The sequence below is a fragment of the Diceros bicornis genome, chromosome 2 (assembly GCF_020826845.1).
Source record: "Diceros bicornis minor isolate mBicDic1 chromosome 2, mDicBic1.mat.cur, whole genome shotgun sequence".
Taxonomy (NCBI): Eukaryota; Metazoa; Chordata; class Mammalia; order Perissodactyla; family Rhinocerotidae; genus Diceros; species Diceros bicornis.
Window position 1 is genome coordinate 40463428 of NC_080741.1, and position 27015 is coordinate 40490442.

The window sequence follows — 27015 nt, forward strand, 5'->3', positions numbered from 1 at the left end:
CTGCAAAAGGTAATATCCAAATTCTTACCCAGAGTTAGAGCTATTGATTTAAGAAGAAGAGGCTTTCTTTTTTTTTGGGTTCTCTTGTGTCAACCATCTGTGCTGAGCGAAAGGAATATGTTGTAAAATATAATCTAGAGAGAGAATGGGTCACGGAGGAGGTGCCCAAAAGCTATCACAGGGCTGTTGTCTCAATTGGCATTGAAATGAGGAGCTGGTCGGAGCTCTGGCCATATGCTCCAGACTTGGGAACGTGGAAGTGGTGAGTTCTGTTTTTTGCCGTATCAGCTTGGTGTTCAATCTTGCTGATGGTGTCAAGCTCAGCCCATGGGAAAAAAGGAAGTCACTCTCTGGACGGAAGCATCGTCAGGATGTTTGTGAATGTCTGTGTGTAGAGTCGCACAGACCTGTGTCTTTCTTCTAGTGTGTCAGTGACAGAAAGGGACTGAGCACAAATTGAGAAATTTCCAATCAGCAAATATTGATTTTTTGAGCACTTATGTGCTTACCACTTCCTACTCATTCTTATATTTCTCGTCACAAAGAAGCTTGCCTCATATCTTTTTAATTTTTTTTGGAGGACGATTGGCCCTGCGCTAACATCTGTTGCCATTGTTCCTCTTTTTTTTTTTTTTTCTTTTTTCTCCCCAAAGCCTCAGTACGTAGGTGTGTATCATAGTTGTAGAGTTGTAGCTCTTCTATGTGGGATGCTGCCCCAGCATGGCTTGATGAGCGGAGAGTAGGTCCGTGCCCGGGATCTGAATTGGCGAACCCCAGGCCACCGAAGCGGAATGCATGAACTTAACCGCTTGCCACCAGGCCGGCCCCGCCTCGTATCTTGATTATTACTAAGGAAACAAATTTAACTGAGTCTTGTTTTTATAAAATGTTCTATAAAATGATATAGTTGTAAAGTATCAAACCCTGTTCATGTGCTAAAGTCTCTAGGTAAGAAAAAGAAAACTTAAGTTGATTTTAAGAGGCCGTACGTAAATGTAAGGTCAATTTATACATTCGTAGTTGTTCTTGAAGCAGATATAAGTTAGCTAGGGAAGGGTTGAGGTTGGTTGGGTTGTTGCCAGTAGAGCTTCGGTTTCCTCTGTGCTGGGACCTCCTGCTCAGCTCAGTGACTCCTGCAAGAGACAGATGCTGAGGGAGATGCTAGTGAGAGGAGGGGCTGCTTTTTGAGTACCTGCTCTGCCCTCTTCTTACCTTTAATCCTCAGAGCAGCCAGGTGATAAGGATGCCTTTATTATCCACCTTTTATTTCTGAGATGACTGCCACCCAGGGAGGTCGTTTAACTTGCCCAAGGTCACCAGCTTGTAAATGGCAATATGGCCACTGAAACGTTACCAGTCTGACCCCCAAAACCTTTTATTGTAACCACCGCCCTCAACTCCCCATTGGAAAGAGGAACACTCAGGAAAGCTCAATTGGAAAACTTAGGAATATGGGAACTTATTTTGCCATGAGGCATAAATACTCCAGGGAGCATTTATCTACACAGACCATCCTCTTTTCATTAGAAATGAATAATGGTGGGGATAAACTCTTAGGTGATAATGCCAATGTGGCAGGAGGAAGAGGGCTTCTGGCACAGTTTGGGGTCCACATCCGTGTCATAAGGGGTGTTCTAGTCTGGATCAGGGATGCTGTTGCTGGTGTGACAAGCTGAAAGTCATCCAGGGAGCCCCATCCTCGGGCAGCCGTCAGGGTCACTCTCCACGCATCCTCCTGGAAACTTGTTCCCCGACCTTGGATGCTAATCACACAGAGAGGCAACCTGAGAGAGCCCCCCACTTCCACTCCTCCCGCAGCCGGCCCTCCAGTGTTTTGTTTTGTTGCTGGGTGGAATCCCTGCCGAGCACTGGAGGATAAATTTTGTGGTTAGCGTGGAGTGTCGTTAGTAGGAAGCAGGGATCAGCAGCTGGATGCGTCCTGCCTTTGTCAGCACACAGGCTGGCTCCTTAACTTTGACAAAGAGAAGTGGTTTGGGGCTCTTTAAAAAAAAAAAAAAAAGACAACTATGATTATACATTTCCAGGCTGCTAACATGTGTATGATAAGGTAAGTAACTTAAAAGGAAAAAAATCCTTTAACGACAGATTCTTCAGGGCTGAGGTCTGGACAGAGGGGGCATTGTGTGGGTGAACTCGAGGAGGAAGTCAGAAACAACTCTGGGCAAGCCAGTCGCTTTTCTTTGGCCTGGATTGGTATTATTTCTGCTCGGTAAATTGTGAGATCAGGGCCTAAAGTTCTTCCACGTTACTCTTGAGCTCATTCCGCTTTCTCGAGTTCACCACAGAAAGTGTTGATTTTAAGATCCTGTGTGCCTTTCTCAATTTGAGAACCTGCTGGGCATGGTATGGCGGCCCCTGTGATCTTTCTCCTGCCATAAGGACACTGCATATAAACCTGGTGAGGTGGAGGTTTTCCAAGGCTCCTGGTTTTCATTTAGAGTTATTAGCACCGAGCAGACTTATCTTCCTGGCTTTATGGCATAATGGCCTGCAGATGTCTGTGGGATAACTTAAGCCTGCATCGCCACCCCCATATGGACCACCCCTTCACTCTTCCTCCTTGTCCCAGCCACAGCATGCCTTAGAAATGCAAACCCAGGGCAGGCTGCTGCTAGCGTTGGACTTCAGAGCCAAGATGTTCTGCTTCTAGATGTGGCTTTTAAGAAATACGTAGACGCACATACATATTTGTTTAGACAGATCCTTGTGGGATGTGGGCTCTGCCTGTTAGCAAGAGACGTTTCTTCAGTCTTTCCTACAGTGTTCTGATTTGTACTTTGATGCTTGCACGTTTCCTGCTCGATGGCTTAACCAAAGATGGCAAGAGGGTTATTTGCAATGATCGGCTGCTGGTAGGGGGAGGGAAACGTCCCTAGCATCTCCATCTGTAGATCCTATGGAAACCCCCCTCCCCACACTCATGACTTCCCTGCAGGATGACTCAGTAAGGAAAAGGAAAAGGAAAAAGTTCAAAGTGAGTTCCTGGATATCTGTAAACCTGTTTCTGACATGGATTTTGCATGGCATGAAAACAAAGCATTTCTCTTATCATCCACAATGAGGGCATTGTGAGGTAAGCCTCCCCTAGGAGACTGTATAGATAAAGGGAAGAAGGAACAGGTTAGAAGATGGGACTGTCCTGATTCAGGAAGTTCAGTGTCTTTGTGAGGAACTGTGCCACTTGAACGTTGATGGATGATGAAGGCTGGGTGTACAACAAATAGTCTTGAACCAGTGTGGCGTGTGTTAACATACGTTTAATTTAATGATGAATAAAAAGTCAGTACAAATGCTGGTATGCCCCATGGTGGTAGAGCTGTGAATTCGGAATGGTTGGTTGAGGGCTGAGTTGTAGGGGAGAGGGCAGCTTCAGCTGATTTTTTTTTTATTTCCTACAGTTCATGGAAGGTTCAGGACCATGGATTTCTAGATTTGCTAGGTAAAGCTGTGTCATCCTGTCTGTGAAGCTCAGGAGCCTGTAGCTCTTCTGATTGGCTCGATTGAGAGGCAGTTTCCACATGGCCATCTCTTCCAGCTAGATGTCCTGATTACCTGTCGACCTCAGGAAAGACTATTGTGTGCCTCTGAGGAGTGTTACATGTTTAGTACATATTTGGGTAGAGAGACATAAGGTAAATGTGTTCTTAGAATTTCAGCCGGCTATACCTGTGTAAAAACAAAACAGAACCTCTGTTAGAAATGGAAGTTAAACTATCCATTTTGAACTTCATTCAGCATGTCAAAACATTAACACGCCAATCTAGGTGGTTTTTTCCTTAGCACTGAACTTAGAAAAAATTTTAAATGATGACATTTGGCTAAGGCATGGAATAATAAAGGAGTGTGTGGTCTTCTACGGCCTGCTGAAGGCCCCCTGATCAAATGAAGACTGCATTTTTTTCTTTCAACAACTTGAAGACGAAGCGTCTTCGGGAAGCTGGGCTGCATCAGTCACGGGTTCTTATTTGTGACTGTGCTCCTTTCCGGTGACTCAATTTCCCTATTATCTGTTTCAGAAACTGTCGGGGCGGAAGATAAGTCCAGTTCTACGGATGTTTGGTCAGTCCATATCAGGAGGCATTGATATGGATGGAAATGGCTATCCTGGTAAGCTGTTTTTCTCTAAAGGCATGTGAGATAAATGGAGATAAATGAGGTAGAATAATTTCCAGTCTGGTAAGCAGTGGTTACATCTATTTAGAATTAGGAAGATTCACACAATAGAATGGGGTATTTTACCTGGTATTTGATTTTAAGGTGGAAGTGTTGAAGTTTATTTTTGGGTTTTAAAATGACCTACTCTGAAGGGTTTAAGGACCTGGAGGGTGAGTTTTTACAGTGACTTCTGAGGCAGGAGGTCTTTCTGATGAATAAAAGCACTGTCCACGTTTAAAATGATAAGCAGTGCAACTTCATGTTTCCCTTGATATTTTACCACATTCAGAGGCTTCTTACCCTTGAGCCCTCTCAGAGGAGCTGAGCAACACCTTCCCCACCCCCAACCCTAAAAGAAAATTATTGAGAGAAAGATTTGGAGCAAAAAGAAAAACATGTCCTCTCCCTGACGGACAAAACAGACCTCACCATTCAAGGCTGGCTGGCTTGTCTTCAGGGTTAATTTGTGCCTTGTTGTGGTTGAGGCTAATTGAATAAAAATTTCAAACCCCAAGTGATATCCAGTTTAGGTAAAACTGACTGGGCAGTGGAATAGTGGTTCTTTCGGTGTCTGAAGGGACGGAGTAGGGTGAGGTGAGTAAACAAAGATAATTTGAAAAAAATCCAAAATCATCATGGAATTCAGAAAAAAATTTCCTGAAACTATAGGTCATCTTGCTTTTGAGAAAATATTTTTTTCCACTTAAAATGCCTCAGAAGGATCTGGGAAAACTAATGCAATCCTGTGTGATGGCACCAAATTTTGTAGTTTCTTACAGATAGAAGTTTTGATCGTCCCTCGTAACTTTACAGAGCCAGGAAGAGTGGGAATAGAAAAGGCTCATTGTTGAAGTTTTTGTCCCTGTAGACCCTCATGGGTCTTTTTAAGTTTGAGAAGGCACTTCTCCATGTTCTGGGCGATTTGTGGCCATCCCTAAATAATACCTTACATTAGCTTAGCACTTTAATATATGCAAAATGCTTCCAAATGCAATGTACATCTTACAGTAACCCCAGTAGGTAGGTAGAGATGGGGGTGTCCCCCCACTTTACAGACAAGGATACTGAGCCTCAGAGAACTTAGGGGGCTGACCACAGACCATGTCGTGGTGGACGGGGTCCCAGGCCGCTTCTCTATAAATGCACGGTGAGCAGGTATGTTCACACTTCACAACAGATCTGATTTTCTTATCTTGCATTTTTCATAAAAGAAATGGCAAATTCATCAGGTTCTTTTATTTTCGAATATCTAGTCAAGTCAAAAAGATTATTGGAAAATAATAAAATTAACAAGCACACTCAAGTGCCAAAATTTTAGCAGCACCACAGTTTATGGGTTGGCTATTTGTTTTTCCTTAATGAGGGCATCATGTTAGACTCTCTTGGATTCAGATGCTTGGTTCTGGGCAGTAGTAACGGGAACCCCAGGGCTAGGGGGTGTATATTAGAGGGAAAGAGAGGAGAGAGCTATTGGATGAGTGAATACTTCCTAAATTAAAGTTATTTAGGAATAAACATTACCAGCTAATGCTTGTGTCTTGATTTATAGCTTACCATGTATTTTCATGAATTTTCTGATTAAAAAATCTGATTTAATTTATTTAATATTATGTTTAATACATATTTAATATTATATTTCACAAGTATTTAATAAATATTTTCTGACTTAAGTATTATGAAATATTATCAGCCTTTTAGGAAGACACTGAAGATAATGATCTCCATTGTACAGAGAAGGACTCTGTGAGACTCGGAGGTCACGTAGTGAGGGGTGGAGCAAAGATGATTCACGTGTTCTTTAGAACCTAGAGCTTTTTCCAAGAGTCATTTAATTCTAGGTATCCTTTTCTCTGATTCACTGAAGTCCAAAAGAAATATATGTGAGCCACATATGTGATTTAAAATATTCTAGTAACCACATAAAAATGATAAAAAGAAACAGATGAAATCAGTTTTAATGTTTTATTTAGCCAACATATCATTTAAACAGATGATCAATATACAAATTATTAATGAGATAGTTAACAGTTTTTGTACTAGGTCTTTGTAATCCAGTCTGTATGTTACACTCACAGCACATCTCAGTTTAGATAAGCCACATTTCAAGGTCTCAATAGCCGCATCTGGTGTTTGGCTGCCATGTGGGACAGTGTGGCTGTAACTTACAAAATCATTATATAGCCTAGAGAATGGTTGTCAGGGGGCCCGGGGCCTCGAGGCCAGGTCTCCATTGCTGTGGAGCACCTTGCCAGAGGGTAGGTGGGAGGGGCTTCAACAAATTTCTGAATCTGTAACCTTCTGGTTTTCAGATGTAACTATTGGAGCCTTCATGTCCGACAGCGTGGTTCTTCTAAGGTGAGATGCTTCACTCTTGCTTCTGGGATTACGTTCTTCATGGGTGAGGAATGGAATGTGGTGGTGCTGGGGTAGGGGGGTGGGGGCGGGCAGGTGGGGCACAGGAGTGTTATTCACCATTAGTCAGCAATTCCCTCTGTCCTGTTCCTTGCAGGCAGAGGTGCTTAGTAAGTGGGAATGCTACCTTTGTTTTCTCATTCTTATTATCCTCCATCTCAGGCTTTCCAGCCTCAAATGGCTTACAAGTGTGAGATGATAGCATCCCTGGAGCATCTAGGCAGGGTTTGGGGTGGACTGAGCCCTACGGGTTTTTGGCTTTTGCCGTGAACGACTGCTTCCATTAATGTTCTGTACACGTATTATCATTTCCTGTAGGTGCCATGACACTCAAGGGGCTAGGAAGCACTGTCCCGTCCCATCTCTTCATCCCCACACCCTGCATCCCCACCTCCGCACCTCGTCAGTCCCCAGTCCCCCAGGGACTGGGAGCCTTCTGCCCCTTGGGTAGCTCTTCATTCTCTGGTGGCAGCAGAGGTGAGGGACATGAACTTAGGCCTGGTGATCACTGAAGGCCCTGCAGTCTGGATCTCTCCTACAAAGGCCAGTGGGCTGCCATCCCATCCATGAACTGCCTCCAAGTGTTTCTATCTGTATGAGTCAGAAGAGGCAGAATTACACTTTGGAGTGAGAGCCAACACTCAGGTTTTGTTAGTAACCTGATGGCAGAACTTTCTAAAATAGGCTAGTAGGATCTTAGAGCTGGAAGGGATCCCAGAGGCCATGTAGTTCCACACCCTAGATTCTTCTCATTCAGCATTGCCTTCTTCTGAGCCTCCACTGCAGGGCCACACAGCCTCCTCTTGAATAAGGTGCCCCCTGTGGATGGGGGCTTAGTAACTTATAAGGGAACCAGTTAACCCCCAGGTAACTGAAAAAGTTAAATTGTTAAAGAGGCAGAATAGCTTGAGGTTAAGAGTGTGAACTCTGGGGCTGGGTGGCCTGGGTTTCAACCCTGAATGTGCGCTTACCTGGTGAGTTTCCTGGGTGGGCCTGGTAACCTCTCTTTCAGGATTCTCATCTGTTCTACAAGATAATAGTGTTCACCTCACTGGGTTCTTATGAGAACTCGATGAGTTAGCACATGTAAAACACCTAGAGTGGTGCCTGGTTTAAGCGCTCAATAAATATTGGCGACTCTTATGTAAATCAAGTCAAATTTGCCTCCCCAAATTCTGCTTCTTGGTCCCGTATCTTCCACCTAGCAGCCCTTCAGTATTTGAAGGTGGCAACTGTGTCCCCCAGGCGGTGACTTCACTAAGATAAAACCCGCCTAGTTCCTTGAATTACTCCCCACGTGGCTGGATTTCCACTTTCTTCCTCACCCCTTCCTCTGGGTTCACGGTTTTCCTCTCAGGTAAAGCACGAGCTGCAGATGACTGAGGGTAGACTTGTGAGGCTGGGGGCTCCACCTGGTGCCCCTGTGGGGTGGTTTCCACCCTCTTCACTATCGTGAGCAGCTTGCTCTGGCTTGTCAGGATTCCTCTGGAGTAAAACACGTTCCCCGGCTTCTCGTAGTGGAAAACGGGCCCTCTCAGAACCGGGAGCATCTGGCTTAAGGTACATCCTGTAGATTCTGCTTTTTCATCATTCTTGTATTTTATAAACTTCCGGCTGTGAGCTCTAGCCCAAAGAAGCTTTTCTTGTTCTCTCATTCGTGGTGAGGGACAGCCTTCTCCAGGAGTTTGTCCACATGGATGTAACGTAAACTGAGGCAGTTACACAGTGGATGGAAGACCCCAGCCTGGGTTGGAGGGTTGAATTTGAAGTGAAATCTAGCAGGAACAAATGTAAAGTCCTTTGAGGGGAACGCCAGGGAGAGCTTATGGAGAGAAGAAGCTCTAGGAGAGGAGCTTGGGAGCACTGGCCTGGACGAAGGTGGTCAACAGAAGGCCATGATGGCCATGAAAGGAGTATGTAGGGATGATGAGACCACAATAATCCATTCCCTCATTTATTCGGCTAATGTGTACTGACCTGTTGAGATACAACTATGTGTCAGATCTTGGGTATACCATGGAGAACAGCTAATACAAGTGAATGATCATACAACCCATGTTTGGTAAGACTCACCATGTACAGACGCTATTTAAGCACACAGGTATATTAACTCTTTTTCATTGTTGTTTTTTCTTTTTATATTGAGGTATAATTTGCATAGAATAGAACCCACCAATATAAGTATACCACTTGATGAGTTTTAACCAGTGTATACACGTGTGTAACTACCACCCTCATCAAGATAACATTTCTATCACCTGAGAAGTTTTTTCCTGCCTCTTTACAGTCACTCCCCTCTCCTGATAGACAACCTCTCTTCTGATTTCTGTCACCATAGATCAGTTCTAGAATTTCACATAAATGGAATTGTACAGTATGGACTCTTTTGTTTCTGGCTTCTTTCATTCGATATGTTTTTGATATTCATCCCTGTTGTTGTGTGTTCAATTATTTTCCCCCCTTACTGAGTAGCATTCCACTGACTGAATATACTATAGTTTGTTCATCTGTTCTCTTGTTGGTAGAATGTATATTAATTCTTAGTCTTATAAACAACTCCATGACATTGATATTATTATCCCCATTTTATGAATGAGGAATCCAAGTGACATGGAGGTTTTATTAATTTAAAAAAGGAGATAATTGTACATTGTGGTAAGTGCCGTGAGGATAATAAAGCAGGGTGACGTAGTCAAGGGCACCCAGGTCAAGCTCAGCAGGGAGGGCCAAGTAGAGGGAGGCCCGAGTCTTGTTGGAGTTGTGGTGAGAGGTCAGTGGTGCCCGTGGCTGTGGCAGGTCTAGAGAAGAGAGAGGCAGAAGCCCGATGGCTGTGGGTGAGTGAGAGGAGAAGCAAGAAAACAGACAGTGAATCTCAACTCCTTTCCAGAAACTTGGCTGCAAAGGAGCAGTGGGATTGGCGGGTGGTTCAAAGAGGATATTTTAAGGGTGGGAACCTCTGGACCAGTAATTAGGCTGAGAACATCTTTGAAACCTTCCTTGCTTTCCCTGAGTCCCTTACTCTCCCGAAGGATCAGAGGTGGTCACCTTCAGCTTCATCCTCATCCGTATGAACCTGACCCTGACTCCATTCCTACCTTGGGGCCTGGAGAGGCTGAAGAGACAAGAGGGAGGAGGAGAGGCTGATGAAGGGGGGACAAGGGAGGTGAGAGAGATGGGATCTGGTGTACAGGCTGTGGGTGGGGAGGGGGGCCTCGTCTTCTGATCCAGGCCCCAAGATTGGAACAAGCTCAGCACAAGGTACATTTTGGGATGTGGATGAGGGTGAAGCTGAGGGTGACCACCTCAGGTCTCTTCCAGGAGTGTAAGGGACTCAGGGGGAGCAGGGGAAGTTTCAAAGATGAGCTGGGGCCCCTCAGAGAAGGAGCAGGGAGGAACAGGCAGAGGGACTGCCAAGCACGTCAAGGGCCAGGCAGGTTGGACATCTGTGTGGCATGTATTGATAAGGTGCCAGATGTGGCCAAACAGCTATGAACGAGACAGTCTGGAGACTTCAGCTGACTAAGCTACGTAGAGGTCCCACTCATGACCTGGTTGACAGGCAAGTTAGGTATGTTTTGAGTTTCAGGGTTTGGGTGTGACCAGAAAAGGGAGGAGGGCCAGGAAATCATGCATGTATCCTGTATGTGTGGGCACATAGAAACACACTATGCACGTTCTTAAATATCCTAAGGGGGAGAGTCCAGAGGTGTGTGGGTTAGGAATGCTTTGGGCTGCTGCTAAGAGAGAACCTCACTGCAAGTGGCTTTAAATTATGTAGACATTAATGAATTCCCCAGAGTGGATGGCTCCAGGGCAGGTTTAGCAGCCTAGCGTCTTCACCAGAGCTGCAGGCTCTTTATCTGTCCACCCGTCTCTGCCCTGCAAGCAGCATGGACACCGCAAAAGGCCAGAGTGGTTGGAGCAGCACCATGTCAGAGGGCATCCTCACTGGTTTTGTTATTTACCTGGAAGTGAAATATCAGAGTTTGAACTGTCTGAGAGCCATCAAAGAAGTATGCCAGCAACGAGCTTCTTTAACAGAAAGTCCTGACAGCATTTGTGGTGCTGTCCTTGGGTGCCACTTTGCTTTTATCTTGGAGGCTGGCACACTGGCCAGAGGGACTGGAACCCAGTCTCCCACCCCTCCGGAGCTTGGGCGGCCCAGCTCTGCCCTCAGGAAGTTGGTTCTCTCGCATTAGCTTGGGAGGGCAGGTCCTGTATTAGGGTGATAGGGGCCCAGTGCTGTGCCATCAAAGCTCAAAGGAAGTGATCAGAGAGGCTTAGGAAAGATTTCTGGGCTTTTCCTGGTCCAAAAACAATACTTGGAGTTGAAACAAAAAGGTTTGTGGGAACTGATCTGACCGATGTTGAAGGGACACGTGCTTGTCAAGGTCCTTGTGTATCATTTCAAAGGATTCCGTTTTAACAGCCTTCATCTAGGTCATTTTGCTGGACCGCCCACTTCTGTTGCCTGCTCACCTCCCCTTCTTCTGCAAAGCTCTGCTCTGAGAGGAGGAACCGGGCATCCTTCCAACGAGGTGGCCCTGGGGTGATGAAAGGGGCTGGGTTTTTCTCCTGAACAGTGACCAGGGAGGACACGCACTAGATAGGGTGGAGCTCTCACAGGGTGGAGAGCAGCTCTCCCTGGTACCTCTGCCTGTTTTGTGAAACTTGGGGCACTCCTGTGCTTTTTAATCCCTTGGCCTAAAGTAAAGTTTGCACCCATTTAATAAGTGTTTTTGAACACCTACTATCCTGGGAACATCAGGATGAATGCACCAGGAATCCAGCCTTTGGGGGGTTTGCAGCCTCGTGGGGCAGGTTTGCAAATAGATAAAGACTTTTATTAGTAAGTGAGGTGAGGTGTGAGTACAGTGCTGGACCCCGGAGAGGGAGGACGTCCAGCCACCACGGTCCTCGAAGGCTTCCTGGGAAAGGGACACTTGAGCTGGCTGTTGAAGGGCCAGTGGGGCTTTACAGAGTGTCCACTGGCATCCGTACAATCACATTGACCAGAAGTAGACTATTTGTTTTCTAAGTTATTTATAACATCTTCTAAGGATGAATCCAGAAGAAAATTGGAAGACCAGGATATTGGATTTCCTTCAGGCACCACTGCTGTCTGACTTCTGTTAGCCCCACAGCTGGATTTGCTCTGGGAGTCCACCATTCCTTGTCCTTTTCACAACTGTTCTTCTCTTGACCCACATCTCATGGCAGTGGTGGCAGTGGTAAAATCCCCTAATCCCATCTGTGCTGCGTGTCTCCTCACTTCCTGTTTTTCTCTGAGGTTTTCCTTAATGCTTTCTTTTCTCAGAATTGATGTTGGTCATTGTTCTCATCTGCCTTGTCACCCTGAGTACTCTTTGTGGGATCATTGTACACAAGTGAGGTCATTGGTCTCAAGCTGCTAATGCCCCTTAATCTTGTTTTGTCACCACAGCAACTCCTTAGAGGTAAAAGGGTCTCTTTGTGAGGCCTGGGGGGGAGAAGGTTAAGCCCACAGCTTAGGTGAACCCCCACTGAGCAGATGTTTGCAATGAGAACAGAATGGCATGATTCACTCTCAGCTTTTGTCGGCAGCCCTGGGGAATCCAGGGAAGCCTCAACAATGATTTCGTCCATCCATCAAGCACTAGGGGGTGGTCCATGTCGGTGATAAGAGAGTGGATATTTATTGGGTTTCACTTGGTCCTGAGGCCAGGCAGGTTGATTTCTTCAGCTCTGAAGTGCTTTGCTGTTACCAGCTGGGACTCCATTAATCAAGTTCTTTTAGAAAAATACTTAATGAATTGATGAGAGTAAATGAATGGGGAGGTTTGACCTGTTGGATGGGACTAGAACTTCGCACTTCATGCCTATAATGGTAGTAAGTGCTTTAGGGAAATCCTTGATTGTTCATAGTCATGGCATTCGCTGTAGGGACGCCTCTTAAATACATTCATATCTTCCTAATAAAATGGAAATTGGAACTTAATTAGTGAAATTTTAAATAATCACCCAACATCTGGTGGTTCATTTACGGCTTCAACCAGATGTGTTTTGTTAACAGCTAACTTGCCTTTATTATTGGGAAACTAACCATTAATTTATTAGGAAATAAGCCTCTTCTAAAACCAGGAAAAAGTATTTACAGAGCACCCTGGCCCTTCTCTCTTGGGTAATTTCACACTTCAGTTAAGTGCTGGGCTGAAGGCCTAGGGTTTGTCCTGTTGGTTTAGTTCTTGTTTGGTTGTGAGACCTGCTCCTTAGCACAACTAAGTCACCTTCCTCTTTCGACCCCCAGGGCGAGACCTGTCATTACGGTGGATGTCTCCATCTTCCTCCCAGCCTCCATCAACATCACGGCGCCTCAGTGTCATGACGGACAGCAGCCTGTGAACTGCCTGAACGTCACCGCCTGCTTTAGCTTCCACGGCAGTCATGTTCCGGGAGAAATCGGTAATGAGCCACCGAGGCAGGGCTCAGGATAGCCATCTTAGCTGGAGTGGGCTTGCTGGGTGTTTCTGAAGTTCCCGCTCTCGGTGTATCCCGGCTGGTTTGGCAGGCAGCAGGCCCACAGGCCAGACCTCCTTTCCCTCTGAGGTTCCTCCTCTTCTTTTTTCTGCTTACCATTGTTTTACCAATTTAACACCATCTCCAGCTCTAGGACAAAGATATTTGACCCCAAGCATCCTTTCCCTGAATGTATGTGGACCAGGCTGAAACTTCACTGAGCCGTGGGTGGGACAGGCTTGTGGGACTTGTGGAAATGGAGTGACTAGAGGCTGGCTTTTATGGAATGTTCCATGCAGTTAGAAAAAAGAAGTGGCTGGACTTTGGAAGCTCCTCCTTGAGTTTGTAGCTCCAGCCTGATGTCAGGGTCCTCATGCCCTTTGCTGTGGAATCGCAGACTGGGGATGGATGGTGGGATTGGGATGCTGAGCTTTACAAAGGCTTAGGTTTCCAAAAGAGGGAAAGCTGCTTCATCAGCTTCAGATGATTGAAAAGAGGCAGCCATCCTGCTGTTTCTGTTTGGGGAAAATTGACTTGTTAGCCAAGCTCCAGAGGCTGGATCCAGCCCTGGAACAGGATGGGATCAGTGTGGGTTAGAATTCAGAGCATGTGGTCACCTGAAGGAAATAAATGCAGAGCAGTTGTGCAGATTAACAGGTGCTTTGTTTTTACTTGAAAAGTTAAGTTAATAATAGAAAGTAGAGTTCCAGTAAAAAGAAGAAAACACCAATAAGGACCTGGACTCAGAGACTTTCTTAGAACTGTCTAGTGTCACGAGTCTCTCCCCTCCCTACTCACAGTGTAGTCCTTGGACTAGCAGATCAGCATCCGCTGGGAGCTTGTTAGAAATGTGGAATCCTGGGCCCCGCTCTGGACCTCTGAATCAGAATCTGCATTTTAATGAGATCCTTGTGAGATCTGTGTGCACATTTAAGTTTGAGAAGCGCTGCTCTGGAGCACATGTGTGTGCACCCACACCCAGATGTGCAGAAACATACTTCCACGTGCTTGTTCATTCGTTGATTGCACCTCGAATGCTCTGCCTTTAACAATATGCTAATCCTTCTAGGCTAACTGCCTCATTGGTACTTTATCTTGATCTTCAAGTGGATTGACTAAGCTCAACAATTAAACCTCGTACTTATTTATATAGGTTTTTTTGTCTTGTAAAAAGAACTTAGAAATTTCAAAATTGACTGTAAACATACCATGAGCTTTGGACTTGGTTAGTGAGGAAGGATTAACAAACTGTGTACAGCCCAGTGAGAAAGAGATACCTGATCAACATCATAGAGTTATTGGTAAAGCCAGGAGTTGAATTCTTGTCTGATGATACTTAGTTTTACTTTCCAGAAACTATTTCTCACCACCTCCCTAATTGTTTAAGATACCACAGTCTCTAGGAAAAAGATTTTCTGATGGTCCTGGGACTCTTGATGTAGTTGGACTCCATTAAAAAACGTTTTAAAAGCATGATCGAATTGAAGATTAATCTTGGTGTGCATAAAAATAAGCAGAACTATTCCAGAACTCTAACAAAAAGCAAGCAATTAATAGTTCATTTGTGTGTTCATTTGACAAATATTTATGGCATGCCTACATGTGCCAGGCAGGTCCTCATGGAGTTTCTAATGGGAATTACACAGAGTTTCTACTATTTTGATCCTGAAGCAGTATACACAACTTTCAGACTCTTGAACTACATCACTGTTGTGGTGAAAGTGAAGGTAAATTGGTGTAACAGGAACAGAAGAAACCAAGACACAAGTTTTGAGCAAGGGTGATTTCAGAGCATAAGACAAGTGGTAGAGCAAACTCTGATTTGAAGGTTCATGAGCTGAGCAAGGAGGAGATGTGGGTGTCTCCTCATACTGCTCCTGACCAGTGGCCCTTTCTGGGACCCCAGTCACTGGGGCCCCCTTCATCGACCTCTAGGCAGAATTATAATGGAGGATGAGGCTCAGCTGTGCCCTTGAAGTGTGGGGTATAATGGAAGAGACAGGCTATTGGATGACGTACAGTACTGCACCTCATGGGCAGTGTGGAGAAACTTGGCTAGTGCCCATATTAGGGTGGTAAATATTCGGGAGGAGTGCACCGTTCCATTCCGGTTGCTTCCTTTTCCTCCCTCTGTCACATGGGTTCGTTGATGAAATCAAACATCCCTTTGTAGTCTAAGGGGACGTTTCCCACATTTGGAATCAAAAGGGCAATGCAGAAAATTATCCATCCCTGGCATTTTTCTGTCTCTTCCCCTGGCATTCAGGGGAATATCTCAATCTTTGCAGTAAAGGAAAAATGCAGAAATCTGCCAAATAATGAGCTGGCAATGGAATATGGAAAGTTTGAGGAGGGAAAAAATGGGTGGCCGCTGTGGAAATGTGATGGGAAATCAAGTGAAAGGTAGCTTGTCAGGTAGCTGTGTGGGTCCAGCAGTGGGTGGGGTATTCTGGAGTCCAGCCTAGAAGGCAGCCCCTTGGATCTATAAAGTCAGGAAGACCAGCTCCCTGGTCTCCAGGTGGAGGAAGGGTGGGGGCATCTCCAGGGCAGAGACATCCTCCAGGCTTAGCACTTGGTGCTGGCCAGCTCAGTGTCATTGCTCAGGATTCTGCCTTGGGTGCCCAGGGCTAGGACTCTGGTTATGAACCTTTCTCACTCCCACTGCCAGCAGCTGCAGAAGAGCCGTATTCGTGGTGGTTTTGGCCACAGAATGCCTGGCAAATGAGTGTCTGCCTTGGGCAGGCCTTCTGGGTACCTCTCAATGTCTTCATATCCAGGGCTAAGTTTGTTAGTGGAATGGCTACGTTTGGGCAGTGCAGCCTGGGCAGTGCAATAAAGAGGCACCAGTGGTGTGCAAGGTACTTCTGAACAGCTGTCAGAAATGGTATCTTCTGGGCTGGCCCAGTGGCGCAAGCAGTTAAGTGCGCATGCTCCACTGCGGCAGCCGAGGGTTCGCCGGTTTGGAACCCGGGCGTGCACTGACGCATTGCTTGTCAAGCCATGCTGTGACGGTGTCCCGTATAAAGTAGAGGAAGATGGGCATGGATGTTAGCCCAGGGCCAGTCTTCCTCAGCCAAAAAAAAAAAAAAAAAGGATTGGCAGATGTTAGCTCAGGGCTGATCTTCCTCACACACACAAAAAATGGTATCTTCTGTGGTATCTCTCTGCTGGCATCTTCAGCCACAGGACCTGTCTGGGATGCTTTTGGGAGCCATAAGCAATTGAAGTTACAGTCTTGTGTCTGGTTTCTTCTCTCCCTTGGGACCTGTGGGGCTCAAGCATACACACAGAGAAGGGAGTTGATTTGCCTCTTCATTTTTTTGTGTTAGCAATGGAAAACCACAGCTCCCACTTGGTTGTGAGAGTATTCAGGGTCAGCTAATTAGCTGAGCCATGAGAGGGGCTGCTGTGGCTTCTGGCAGGACCATGGGACTACAGAGGTTCTCTGTAGGGGGTGACCCTGCCTTGGCCTCTGTAACAAGGCCCAGTCAGGAAAACAGAAATCACACCAGTTATTTATTTTTTTTGTGAGGAAGATCAGCCCTGAGCTAACATCCATGCTAATCCTCTTTTTTTTTGGCTAAGGAAGACCAGCCCTGAGCTAACATCTATTGCCGATCCTCCTCCTTTTTTTTTTCCCCCAAAGCCCCAGTAGATAGTTGTATATCATAGTTGTACATCCTTCTAGTTGCTGTATGTGGGACGCGGCCTCAGCATGGCCAGACAAGCGGTGCGTTAGTGTGCGCCCAGGATCCAAACCCGGGCCGCCAGTAGCGGAGCGCATACACTCAACCGCTAAGCCACGGGGCCGGCCCCACACCAGTTATTTTAACAGAGAGAATTTAACATGGGGAATCGGTTAAGTAGGTCATGGAGAACTTGGTAGTAACTGTAGGAAGCAGTACTATAGGAAGCAGTACCAGGGGGTCTCAGATTGTGGTCCCCAGACCAGCTGCAGCAGTAGCACGTGGGATCTTGTTAGAAATACAAATTCTAATGGAATCAGAAACTCTGAGGGTGGGGCCCAGCAACCTGTGTTGTAGCAAGCTTCCAGGTGACTTAGATTTGAGAGCCCTGGTCAAGGGGAACAAAGGGACAATGTTACACTTGGGGTGAATCACTTCCTTGGGGTTATTGGAACCTAGAAGCTCCGAGAAGGGACCCTGCGGACCTGGGATCTAAACCTTGGAGGAGGGGGCACTAGCTGGTGCTGCTGGTGTTTCTGAGGGGGTGCAGTGAGGCTGGCTCTGGGGACATGGGGGAAAAAACAAGCTAGACTTAACTGCTGTTGGAACCAGCCGCCATGGAAAACTTTCACTGGGTTAAGCTGATAGGAACAGGAAGCAGGCAGGAAGGAGCAAGCCCCTTCTCCCTCCTCCAGCCTTGCAGCCTCTCTCAAGCTCTCCACCTTGGCAGAGCCTCACAGAGAGCTGCTGGCAAAGTAGAAATGAGGTTTGCCGAGTCCCAGCCTCAGCATCACAGAGCAGAGAAGGGCGGGTTTGGAGCTGAGAGACAACAGCTTTGTAAACCAGCACAGCAGATAGCCAGTCTCGTGCAGTTATTGAAGCGCCTGTTGAGTCCTTCCATCAACAAATAGTTATTAAGCTCTTAAAAGTGCCAGACTCTATGCTTAGCCCTGGGCACAGAGCAGAGAACAGGCCAGGCAGAGTCCTTGTCCCCGTGGAGCTTGCGTTCTATGGGGAGGGAGGCAGACAGTCAAGGGGAAAACCACCAATGCTCTCTCGCTCCTTCTTCTGGGTGCGTCTGAACCCCTTTGTGAGGCAGGCCCTGTGCTCCGTGCTGGGGTCCAGACACAGCATCCAACCCTAACAGTCCAAGAACAGGTTTATAACATATTGCATCAAGCAGTGTAAAACGAGTGTTCTGCCCATCCCAAGTCTTATTAATCACTTCATTCTTGGCCTGGCGAGCAGCCTGTGGCTCCCTGGAGCCTCCTGGCTGCCATAAGTAGGGGTGGTGAATGCTGTGCTTGAGAGAGCTCTGCCCCTTGCCCACAGGCCGGGCCTGTACCTACTTGAAGCCTAAACGTGCTTGTCAGTCTCCGGAGGCTGAGAATGGAGCTGGCGATTCTGGACCCTCACCAGAGTGCTACATGAAAACCAGGAAGGGATGAGCCCTAAGTGTTTGTGTTTCATGCTCTGATCTGGCGCCGCCATGTTTCTGTGGCTCTCAGAGAACCTCACAAAGCTGTGAGCGAGCAGGGATGCCTGCTGTGTCTCTAGATGAGCAGTTGAGCCTGGGTCCTAAGAGATGGCAGCAAGGTCATCTAAGCCAATCACAGAAATGGGGTTGAAACCAGGCGACTAGTGCCCAGACCTTTCCTCTGGCTTTAGGGGTGCATTTCTGCTCCAGAGACTGTTTACACAGAACATTCTCTGAGCTCCTCCTGGTCTCAGGAAAAGCATGGAGGTGGGATAATGAGGCAAATCTGTGTTATATGAGAAATGGGGTAACCTAGTCTAATAATTACCACCTGATTCCTTTGAGGGCCCAGGGGTGGGTGGGGGGGACTTAGGAAACCTAGTAAAGTGGAAATATCCTCTTTCCCCCCTCTCCTGGGAAACTCTAAGGGAAGCTCAGAGTAAGTCTGAAAGGAGGATTTATTAGTAGACTCTCACAGCTGCAATCATGTTCTGATGGAGAATGGGAATGAATCAAAACTCGCTGAGAGCAACCAGAGCTGAGTTGATGCGAGACAGCTGGCTCCCTCCTGGCCCCAGCCCGTGTGGGGTGCCCTTGGGACCCCGCTGGGGGCAGGGAAAGGAGGAGGCTGAAAGCATTGCTGGGGCTGATCAGCTTTTCCATCAACATGACATCATTCGACATGGCGTGGACACAAGCTGCCAGAAGGAAAACCTGAAGATGTGAAATGTGCTGTTGGAGCAGGCCCTAATCAGAACCAGCACCCTCCCTGGGACAGGGGGCTGGCTGAGCTGGCTTGCATTACAGGCGGCTGCTGGCGACTCAGCCAGCCTGGCGCACCCACCTTCCCGTGGGGCCAGGCTGCAGAACCAAGCAAGCTGATTGGCTACTTCTCTGGCTTCTCCTCCACTTCTTAGGGGCTCCCTTGCAGACATACTTGGGGCGGGTGCTTTTTAAGACTACCAGTCGAGCTCAGGGCTTCAGAATGGTCTACACGTCCTGCCACTCTGGCAGTTATGAGACCCTTCTTAGACCACGTTTCCCATCGTAAGTCTCCTTGCGGCTTTCTTCTAGGAGAGAGTTTGATACGGAGCTGACTTCTTTTTGTATAACTTAAAATGTCAAAATAAATTTTCAGTCAAGGAGAAGCACTAAGTAGGCAGTTCTAAAGATGAAATGCTTTCAAAATGATTGCGCTTGGTGAATTGGATAATTCGGTCTGTCTGTGATTGTATGTATACGTTAGCGTTTTAGAAAAGTCTGATAGGTGAACGTGTTGGCATATCCACGCTTCGCCTGGAGTGGAACAGCACTTGTGGTCCTCAGCTCAGTTTCTAGTAACTGTGAGCTGTTTCTCCCCTCCCTTGATGGCAAGAGTGATATATTGGGTCAACAATTCTGTGGTGAGATGGGCTTTGGAGGACTAAATAAAGTACCTAGCATGGTGCTTGGCACACATTGAAGGTTAAATTCCTTCCCTTTTCTGGACTTGCCCCATCTTAATTTGGATTCTCCCAGAAGCACAGCCTGTGTTAAGGATAAATGTGCTTGTCAGGCTCAAGGATTTGAGTGCATGTTGTTGATTCAGGAGGTGATCCCAGGAAACACCAGTAGGAAAGAGAAACAATGAGACAGGAAGGGAAGGCACTTGCATTAGTCAGGGTTCTCCAGAGAAACAGAACCAATAGGGAGTGTGTATATTGATATTGCAGCTCAAAGGCAGCCTGGAAGCAGCATTCCTTCTTTTTGGGGGGAATCTTGGTCTTTTTCTCTTATACCCTTCAACTGATTAGATGAGGCCCCACCCACATTATGGAGGGTAATCTGCTTTATTCAAAGTTTACTGATTCAAACATTAATCTCATCTAAAAAAATATCTTCACAGTGATATCCAGATTGGTGTTTGACCAAATATCTGGGTACCATGCCCCAGTCAAGTTCACACACAAACCATCACAACAGCCAAATAGAGGGTGTGTTATTGAGCGAGTTACCACTGTGGGCAGCTGGAGCTGAATTGTGTTGGGGAACCCTGGGAGTCAGTGGGGAACACATGTTATGGTTACCCCACCCAAGGGACAGGGGGCTGGGGTCATGCATTACTGAGGGCTGCTCTGGGGACTTTGGTTCTCTGGCACTCCTGACCTGCCATGTACGTGGGCAGAGCCCCCAAGGAAGCCTTGGGAAAGGGAATGCAGGTGCTGGCAGTTGCAGGTTGGGCTGGTCAGCCAAGAAATGGAAAAAGCCAGGAGGATATGGGCGGAGCACTGATGCTATCTGCTCTGTCTTCCTGTGTTCTTTTCCACCCAGGCTTTCTCTGGGCTCAGCTAGCTCACTGCTGACGAGGTGGTTCAAACCCACTGCTCTCTCCATGATCACCCTTCCCGAGGGAGGGTAGCTATAGCTCTCACCTGGGAGGAAGGCCAGGTGGAGGGCCACAGGGGAGACCCCGCTCAGCAGCTGCCACCACCACATTGGTTTACCCTCTGGCTCATTTTCCAGCAATGCCCATCTCTAGTCCTGATCATGTTAAATGGAACTTGGAAACTCACTTCATTTATACGTGTCCTTTATTACTCTCTGGCTGTTGTTCAGGGAAATTGTGATCAGTAGAAAATAAACTGACCAGAGTTCAGTTCTAGATCTCTGTACTTGTTTGGTTCTGCTGTCTGTACATTCAAAAAATGTGAGTCTTTTGTCAGATAGTGTAAAAAATGCACCAAGAACCAGTGACGTAGGAATAGCCCGACACTGGAGATCAGGAGAGTTCTAGTTTCGGCTCTGTGGTGGGTAACTCTCTGGCCTGGAGCAAGTTTTATTCCCTTTTGGGGCCTCTGTTCCTCATCTGAAAAATGAGGGTTTTGAACTAGATGGTCCCTAGGATTGCCCTAAAGCTTTCACATTCTACGAATCGACCCCATTCCCTGCTGTTGTCGCCAAGGAAGTTGGTACGTAACTCTTGCAGAGGCTCCTGTGATTTCTCTGTTGAAATACTTTCCCACATGCATTCTTTTCTTAATATTGCCTGGGATTATCCAGGTCTCAGGTCCGTCCTGGTGATCCAGCCTTGCCTTGGAAATCAGCTGTTTGCTGAAATCAACAAGTCAGGACAGACTTGCCCTTGCTGACTGGGAATCCAGCTTGGCACGGCAAGATCCTTGAGATGGCAGAGGCCCAGGAAAACCATTAAATGCGTCAAAAATATGCCCTGTGGCAGCTGCAGAATGCCTATCCAGGTCACTTTCACCTCTCCTTGCTCATACCTTCCCCGGTGGCTGATCCCTTTCATGTTATTAAAAGCCAGAGCCATCCCTCCTGCCCGGCGTCACATACTTAAATGCTGGCAGGTGGGAGGCTGCTTTTTATTGACGCAAGAGTCCGGCTTCTAAGAGGCTGGTGTGTGGAGACGGGGCAGGGGCAGGGGCTGGGTCGTTGCTTTCCCATTGCTCAGCAGTCTCATCTGGTCGTTTTAGGGACAGAGAGTTCCATTTCTATTACTTTAAAAATGTCATATTCCCCTGAATCCACAAAGCACCTAAAAAATTAAAAGTGTGACGAGGGGCTAACCTATGAAACAGGGTTCTTTGGTACAGAAAAGCAGTGAGATAGGTCTCTTAAACTAAAGCCATATTCACCTAACAAAACATAGTCTCATATATTTACTAACAGACCCTGTAATAATGGAGGCGAAACCTTTTGGGTTCATCCAATGTGTGTTATATATTGTAACCATCTTTTTTTTTTTTTTTAAGTCCCAAGTTGTGTCCCACCAGCTTCTGCCATCTGGTGTTACACATTGAGGTGTAGGTGATGAGTTTTCAGGAGTGCATCTCAGTACAGGCCCCATGTGGTCATGGTTTTGTTGCAACAATAGGCACTGTGAAATTGTGTGATCACCACACTTAACTGCCTGGGAATGAAGTCAGCATCAGCCTTCACCTGAGTTTCCATGAGTGTAGGTGCCATGAGGGCAGGGAGTTTGCCTGTGTTGTTTGTCGATGCATCCCCTGTATCCCCTGTCCCTACACAGTGCCTGCCACATGGTCGGTGCTCAGTGGACCGTGGATGGTGCACAGTCCAATAGATATAGTGGTTATAGAGCACAACTCAACATCTGTGAGCCGAGTCAGAATTACTGGGTGATTTCTCTGTTGTGCTGAACATATATTCCATTACTTTATAGGAGTCAATATTACGTGCAGCCTTGATAATTTCAGCAGCTTCTAGTAATATTCTATAGGTTTGCCATGTGGCTGCTTTTCAGGACACTGATTGTGTTGGGTACAGCTAACTGTTGATGCGTATGTCGGTGGCTCCGTTGATAACTCTTGAGGTTTGAATCAGGGAGAGCCATGAAGTGTTATGCCCAGAGCATCACCAGGAAGGCCGGGGCATCGTGGTTCTCTCTCAATTTCGTGAGCTCCTGGCTGCCTGCTTCTCTCTGAGAAGGTGTTGACCTGGGGCTGCAGTCCTGTGCCGTGCAGGGCTGGGTATCTGATGAGATGTCCTTGCGATCCTGTGAGGGGGAACGGAGATGGCCTTGTCACTGTGTCTCTCCTTGCTGACATTTTGACCTTATTTATTGGCAGGCTTGAATTATGTTCTGACAGCCGATGTGGCCAAAAAGGAAAAGGGCCAGTTGCCCAGGGTCTACTTCGTGTTGCTGGGAGAGTCCATGGGTCAGGTCTCCGAGAAGCTGCAGCTGGTCCATGTGGAGGAGACGTGCCATCACTATGTGGCCCACGTGAAGGTCAGTCTTTTTTATCCTCAAACATTGATCCCTACAGATGTTCATTTGGAACTAGTGTAAACTACTGTTATCATGCATTACGTATGCTCTGACTTCCAAAATTTTATTTTACAAGGAGAGCATTCATTTCTTCTTCTTTTAAAGTTGGAGCCTGATAGCCCTTTGTTTATCTTATTGGGCCAGTCTCAGCCTCTGAGGGGGGTTATGGTGGGCCAGGAAACCAGTGATGCTTTCTGGCCTTGACTTGTTCTTTTGGGAAGTTTCTCATCCTCTCCCCTCTATGAGGCTCAGTAGTCTTCTCAGAAGAGAGCCACAGAAGCAAGTGCTTCTGGGTATGTGGTGATGCTGGATCACACTGTACCTGATGCCTTTCCCAGTGGACCACTACATAGCTCATAGTCACGGTTAAGGCATTTAAAAACTTGTTGGACTAGATTTCTTTCCCTTGATTACTTTCTGTTTATTTTAGGAGTGCATTTTTTGGCCCTTTTACCTTCTCTAAATAAACTTTCAAATGTTTTTCTCCTCTTGAAATTGTTAAATACACTTTGCTGCTAATTCAGAAGGCCAGGCTTTGATTAGCTACAGAGTGGCCCCTGTGCAGGCGGGTGCTGGTAGGATGGGAGTCCTGGTAGTGCTCGATGCTGCAGGAATGGCCAGCCACTGACCCACAGGCAGAGGCAGAGGCAGAACACAGGAGATATGAGGACCCACATGACCCAGGCCACATGGTGGGTGAAATGAATGTGGGTTTTGGAGCCAAACAGACCTGGTTTATGTCCAGGTGGATGAGTACTTTGACCTCTCTGCATCTCAGTTTCTACATCTCTAAAATGGACACAGTAACACTTACCTTGAAGGGTGGTCGTAAGGATTAAACGTTACACGATGAATATACTTAAAGGACCTTGCATGGAGTCTGATACAGAGCAGGCTCTCAGCAGTATTCTTATTTGGTCAAGTCATATACAATTGCCAATATTCTAACATTCTTGACTTATAAAAATGGCAATTTCATGTGGTTCAACCTCATATTATTAGCTAGTGGCTTTCTGGACAATAGCAAAAATAGTCTACAGGTTGGAAATGAAGTGTTATTCTGTTATTGCATTGTTAGTGCCAGATCAAGAGAATAACAGCTGCTTCTAGATGCTTCTGGGATGTATATAGAGAAATGCCCCACACGTCCAGGGCATTTGGTCTGGCCCAGAGCCCATGAGTCCATGCCCCTGAGATGCTTTTCAGGGGGACTGGGCTACATGTCCTGCCAGGACTCGTGTTGGGGCCTGCCCAGACCAGCTGCCCTAAGGCCCTGGATGAAGGCCATTTATAAAGCAGTTCATGCTCCTGCTAAGCCAACCAGCCAACCATCCCTCTAGGTCTTGGATTACATTGGTTCATGGGTGCCCTTGGGGGTGTGAGGCTGCCCAGGACAGGCTCACGTCCAAACTGCCAGGCCTTTAAGTGCCTGTGCTTGGTGTCTCCATACTTCCTGGAGGCGGGGCTTCTTCTCTTGGTTTTCATACTGGGTCTCTTACAAATGCTTTCCTTCAGGGCTTGTCAAATGAGCTGAGAGGTTTGCCCTTCTTGCTTTGGCTGACAGGTTGCCCTTCATGTGTAACTGCCAGGGTCCTGGCCTCAAGATAGGGCCATACAGAACCTGCAGGCCTTTGCAGAGTGCACTCAGGGAACAGCAATAATAAGGTGCAGGCCAGAGGCGGGACTGTTTCCGTGGTGGCCTCTGAGGGTTAACTGGGGAAGAGCAGGACTGCCCAAGGCCGTCAGTCCTGCTGCTTCCTGTTATTCAGAGTTGCCAGATTTAGCAAATAAAGATATAGGATTCTCTGTTAAATCTGAATTTCAGATAAACAACAAATAATTTTTTTAGTAAAGTATATCCCAAATAGTGCATGGGCTATACTTATACTAAAAATTATTTATCTGGACTTCAAATTTAACTGGGCATCCTGTTGGACGATTCAGCCTTACTGATGTCCTTCCATCCCACAAGTGGCACTTCTCCATTCAGTCACAACATGGCTGACAAAAAGAGAGACTGAGATGGTGGTCAGAAGAGTTTGGAAGCTGAGGGCAGGGCTCAGGAATGCAGAGCGAGCACAGATCTTTATTGTGATTATTTGGGTTGTTTTAGGGAAGAGCAAGAGAGCAGGCCTTCAGTGAACTTGAACCTAGAGAAATTTGGATACGGTTATTGCTTGGTTATTTTCTCATGCAAGGAGATGGGAGTAGTGGGATACAGCAGGAAGGCACGAGCCTCTGAGGCCTTTCTGGTTCAAGAGGCAGCATCCCTGTTAAGTGGTGCTCAAGGTGACTGATAATTTATAGGCATGAGGAGAGTTTTTTCTACCAGGTAGGTCTGGGCTATGGACCCTGGTGAACGGGAGAGTGGGCCAGTGAGGGTGAACGCTAGTGAGCTGGCTGGCTGACCACAGTGTGGCCCAGTTGGCGTGGCCTGTGGTTTCTCCGGTTGTGGGAAAGCAGCTGTGGAGGCAGTGTCTCTTGTGGGGCCGAGGCGGGCAGCAAGCCTGGGGGGAGGGAGTGGCAGCCTGGCCACCTCCTGGAGCGGGGCCTGGGGACTGGGAGCAGGTCGTCAGGGCGTGAGAGCACTGTGCAGCCTCTGCGGCAAGTGGAGCCTTCTCCGTGGGGCTGGCTCTCGGCTTTATAGACAGTGAGGAAGATAAATAAAAGCGTTCTGGCTTATCGCACACCATATGGCTAGCAGACAGTGAGACAGGCACTAGGGGCTGGGTGTGTTTTGTTTAGGCTATCTTTAGGTATTTTTTTCTTTTTTCTTTAAGCCTATTCCAATCTTTTTTTTTTTTCCTCTTTTTCCCTAGAAGTTTTCATTCCATATATGGTGATAAGTATCTCTATCCTAGATGACGACTTGGGCTCATACCTGCCTCCAAGGCTAGCTGTGTTGTCCTATGCTTTGTTCCATGCACGGCCCTTGGGGGGCCTCCAAGAGGTATAGAATTCTGTGATAAGCCCCGTCCTCCTGGGGGTGTTGGGTCCATTCTCAAGGCCTCACTGTGGTCAGCACAGCTGAGGCAGTTCTAGCTGCTTCCTTGGCTTCTCTGCCTCAGAGTCCGCATGCCCCAGTTTATCTCCCCTCGTCCCCCAAACCAGCCCAGTTTTGGGGATGGGCCCCCTTCTCCTAGTGAAGCGGGCTGGAAACCTCTTGTGGATCCCCATGGTCACAGGTGAGAGCCCACACACCTCCCCTCAGCCTCAAGGCGCTCCACAACTGGGCCTCAGTTTACCTTTCTAGCCTCATCTTCGGCATCACATCACATCTTGCCAAGGTGAACCCACCCTTTTTGTCCAGGAACGTGCCTCTCATGCTTCCCTGCCTTGGTTCTTGTGCTGCTCACCTCAGCATCTCTGGCCCTGTAGTCATCAGAGCCCGGTTTTTGACATATCCATGTACAACCCCGTACCACCTGCATGTTTTTTTTTGCATTTTGTTTTGTCTTAAATATGCGCCTCCTGTGGTATTTTATTTCATATTTTTTCTTTAAATCATCAGACTTTTTGCCTCAAATAAAGTAATTTAAAACAGAAACTTTGTACCCTCCTGTAAGCAGAAAACCAGTTATCTCATGCCAAAACAGAAAGTAACTGTAAAAATAAATACACTGAAGACACAACAATGTCATTGAATTCTAACGGGATTTTGCTGTTTGCCAAAGTCTTTGAAGAAGTGGCCGCTCTTCCTGTGTGTTAGAAGGGGAAGTTATGGAGGGCTAGGGAAGTAGTAAAGACCTACTGGCACCAAACTGAACTTTCCTCCTGATGCAATCAGGATTGCAGGTGTATTGACTGGGGTTGACTTTCCAAAGTGGGTCCTTTTATAGAGCAATGCCGTGTGCTGTGGAAAGCCATGTCATGAGCCCCGTCTGGGAAGCCGTGCTCTGCTTTCATGGGGTGTGCCTCAATCCTTTTGCTTGCTGAAGGTCTGTCTGTTCTTCAAGGCTCAGTCAGCCCACAGGTCTTAA

The 27015-nt window shown here is 47.0% G+C and overlaps 1 protein-coding gene across 1 annotated transcript in view; it reads left to right on the forward strand.

The window, feature by feature from the left end:
* Window positions 1-27015, forward strand: part of ITGA9 (integrin subunit alpha 9) — a 334926-nt gene that overhangs the window by 65786 nt on the left and 242125 nt on the right. The window contains exons 12-15 of the mRNA XM_058555011.1: window positions 4038-4128; window positions 6486-6531; window positions 12875-13029; window positions 22836-22996. Coding sequence (XP_058410994.1) covers window positions 4038-4128; window positions 6486-6531; window positions 12875-13029; window positions 22836-22996 — 453 coding nt within the window. The remainder of the gene's footprint in view (window positions 1-4037; window positions 4129-6485; window positions 6532-12874; window positions 13030-22835; window positions 22997-27015) is intronic.